The sequence below is a fragment of the Seriola lalandi genome, unplaced genomic scaffold (assembly GCF_002814215.2).
Source record: "Seriola lalandi dorsalis isolate HSWRI2012SDOR001 ecotype SW California unplaced genomic scaffold, Sedor1 jcf7180002054357, whole genome shotgun sequence".
Taxonomy (NCBI): domain Eukaryota; kingdom Metazoa; phylum Chordata; class Actinopteri; order Carangiformes; family Carangidae; genus Seriola; species Seriola lalandi.
Window position 1 is genome coordinate 561,961 of NW_019524910.1, and position 2,704 is coordinate 564,664.

At 42.2% G+C, this 2,704-nt stretch overlaps 1 protein-coding gene across 1 annotated transcript; it reads left to right on the plus strand.

The window, feature by feature from the left end:
* Positions 1 to 16: 16 nt before the first annotated feature.
* Positions 17 to 2,335, plus strand: LOC111656503 (4-galactosyl-N-acetylglucosaminide 3-alpha-L-fucosyltransferase 9-like). Its single transcript, XM_023408237.2, has 2 exons — positions 17 to 1,462; positions 2,222 to 2,335. Exons 1-2 carry the CDS (start codon positions 548 to 550, stop codon positions 2,333 to 2,335), a joined length of 1,029 nt encoding a protein of 342 aa, XP_023264005.1. The 5' UTR covers positions 17 to 547.
* The last annotated feature ends 369 nt before the right edge of the window (positions 2,336 to 2,704 follow it).

Sequence of the window (2,704 nt, forward strand, 5' to 3'; positions counted from 1 at the left end):
GTCCACCATGTTGACGGTGCCACTGTAACACGCTCTTACATATTCGAGGGTTTTTTTTTATTCCAGATATCAATTTGTCTATGGATAGAAAGAACGATTACGATAAAAATACAGGGATACATTGAAATAATTACTTATTACTTTTAAAGCACATCTCACTTTTTAAATGTCAAAAGGATGCGACGAACATTAGGGTTAAAATAATGTCATTTACTCCTCTTCATAAAGCTATTGTTTAACTGGAATAACCTGCTTTAGGAACATCATTGGCCTCTTGCCATCCTGATGTGTTAAGATTCTCTCTGGCTCACGGGTTACCCTGCACATATGTAGCAGTTAAATTAACACATAACAATATATCTATTTTAATTAAGATATAAGGCTCATAACTTTGGTATCATTATGAATTCACTTTGCATGATAAAATTTATTTTTTTTGCTTTGCTATTACACTGGTTGCTCATAGGACACCTGACAACATAATGTATTGTCAGATCAAATGTTCTGTCTACAATAACCAGATCTATTTTCTCTCCAAAGGTGAACCATGTCCTCAAGCTTCTACAGGCCCTCTCTGCACAAGGTTGCCTTCAGCTGCCTGCTGGCAGTGTGTGTCCTAGTCCTTTTCTTTGTATACTACAAGCCTGAAATCAATTTCCCCACATATCTGTGTGCAAAGGAAGCACAGGCCCAGGTCTCGAACCATTCAGCAGACCAGCACATCAACTCACTTCATAATGACAACCAGAGGGTCCAGGCTGTATCAGAGGACGCTGAGCTCGACACTCTTCTGTTGATCTGGATGTGGCCATTTGGCAACAAGTTTGATCTCAACTGCAGTATATTCAATATCAGATGCAACTTGACAGTTGACAAGTCTCTCTACCATAAAGCCAACGGGGTCATCTTCCACCACAGTAGCTTAAAGGTTGAGTCTTTACCGAAAGAGCAACGTCCCTGGTTTCAGAAATGGGTGTGGTTTAATATGGAGTCACCTACATTCTCTCATCCAAAGCCTCAAATCAATCACTTATTCAACTTGACATGCAATTATCGCCCCGATTCAAATATTCCTGTGCCTTATGGGCAATTGTTGCCACTATCATCTGGCATTGAGGGTTTTGAACTGCCACCAAAGGACAAGTTGGTCTGTTGGATTGTGAGCCACTGGAATCCGAACTTGAGAAGAGTTCAGTTCTACAATGAACTGAAAAAACATGTCCAGATAAACACTTACGGGAGCGCTTTTGGCCAACGTGTGAGTTATGAAGACTATATGAAGATAGTGTCTAGTTGTAAATTCTACCTCTCCTTTGAAAACTCTATTCACAAACACTATATTACAGAGAAGTTATATCGTCCTCTGAAGCTAGGAAGTTTACCAATAGTTTTGGGACCTCCAAGACAAGATTATGAGGACCACACCCCAGCGGATTCTTTCATTCATGTCGATGACTTTTCGGTATTCCAAGGCCTATACGGGACTTTTCCAACCAGAAGCTGAACTTACCATTCTTGGCTGCTCGCAACCCACTGCACACCTCCCTAAAGCCACACAACTGACTCTCACTTTGGGGGAATCTTGTGAGAATGGAAATCGCAGATTCCTCCTTCCTCTCAAAGATGGATAGCTGACATGTTCTCAGTCACACAGATGGAAAAACTCAGGGTTTTTTTTTTGAGGACTGACCTAATTATAGGAGTTTTGACCATTTGGCACCCCTTCCTTGCCCACCTGGAAAAGGCCAGCGTGGGATGAGCCACGGCTTCTGCCAGAGTCTCTTAAGTACAGCACTTTAATCAAGTAGCAGCCACCTGATGTTGTTTTGTTTCAATGTTTGCATATGTTATGCCCCAGTCTAGGGGGGCCTAGGACACAACATAAACTGGCCCCATCTTCCCCAAGTCCCAAGTAGCCACAACAAAGATCGGTTTAAATATAAAGAAAGTGATTTATTTACATAAAAGCTTTAAGTGAACATATAAAAAATAAATACTGACTTTAGGTTTCAGGGTGGACTAAGGCCAACATAATAAACATAATAACCCTGTCTGGAAAATAAACAACTAATCTAACCAAAGAAAAACAAATAACAACAAACTCACCTCCCTAACTAAATAAACAAGAGAAAACCAGAGAAACAAAACTGGCAGCCCACCCTTACTACTCAAATGAATCTATGAACTACACAAAACTGAATCACTGCAAAGGTGTGGCCAGTTGGGAGAAGAGGAGAACGAAAGCGAGCCGGCGGCCATCTTGGCTCCTTTCATGTCAGGTGACCAGAGGCTGCAGCCAATCACCGACCAGGGCGCAGAGCCTTTTGACCAATGACGGCACGGCGGCGGCACACACCTATTTGCATACAATAAGAAAACAGAAACACAGGGCACACACACACATACACAACAGACCAACAACAATAATATGACCACGGTCATAACACATACGTATGTGTTTGATTAATGTACATGTCTGGGCCCGTTGTCTGTTTTTCTGTGCCTAGTGTATAAGTGTGCCTATCTGCAGCAGCTGCAGCAGTGTCTGCTGCTTCCAGACCTCGTCCACCACTGTCAAAGAAGGGACCAAGTTCAAATCAATCATGTAAATGTTGTACAGCTTATACAGCTCCCTGTATAGGGAACCCATCGTACTGGCAGATACTGAGAGACTAGCTCAGTCTTACCAGCCTTGGACAGAAAG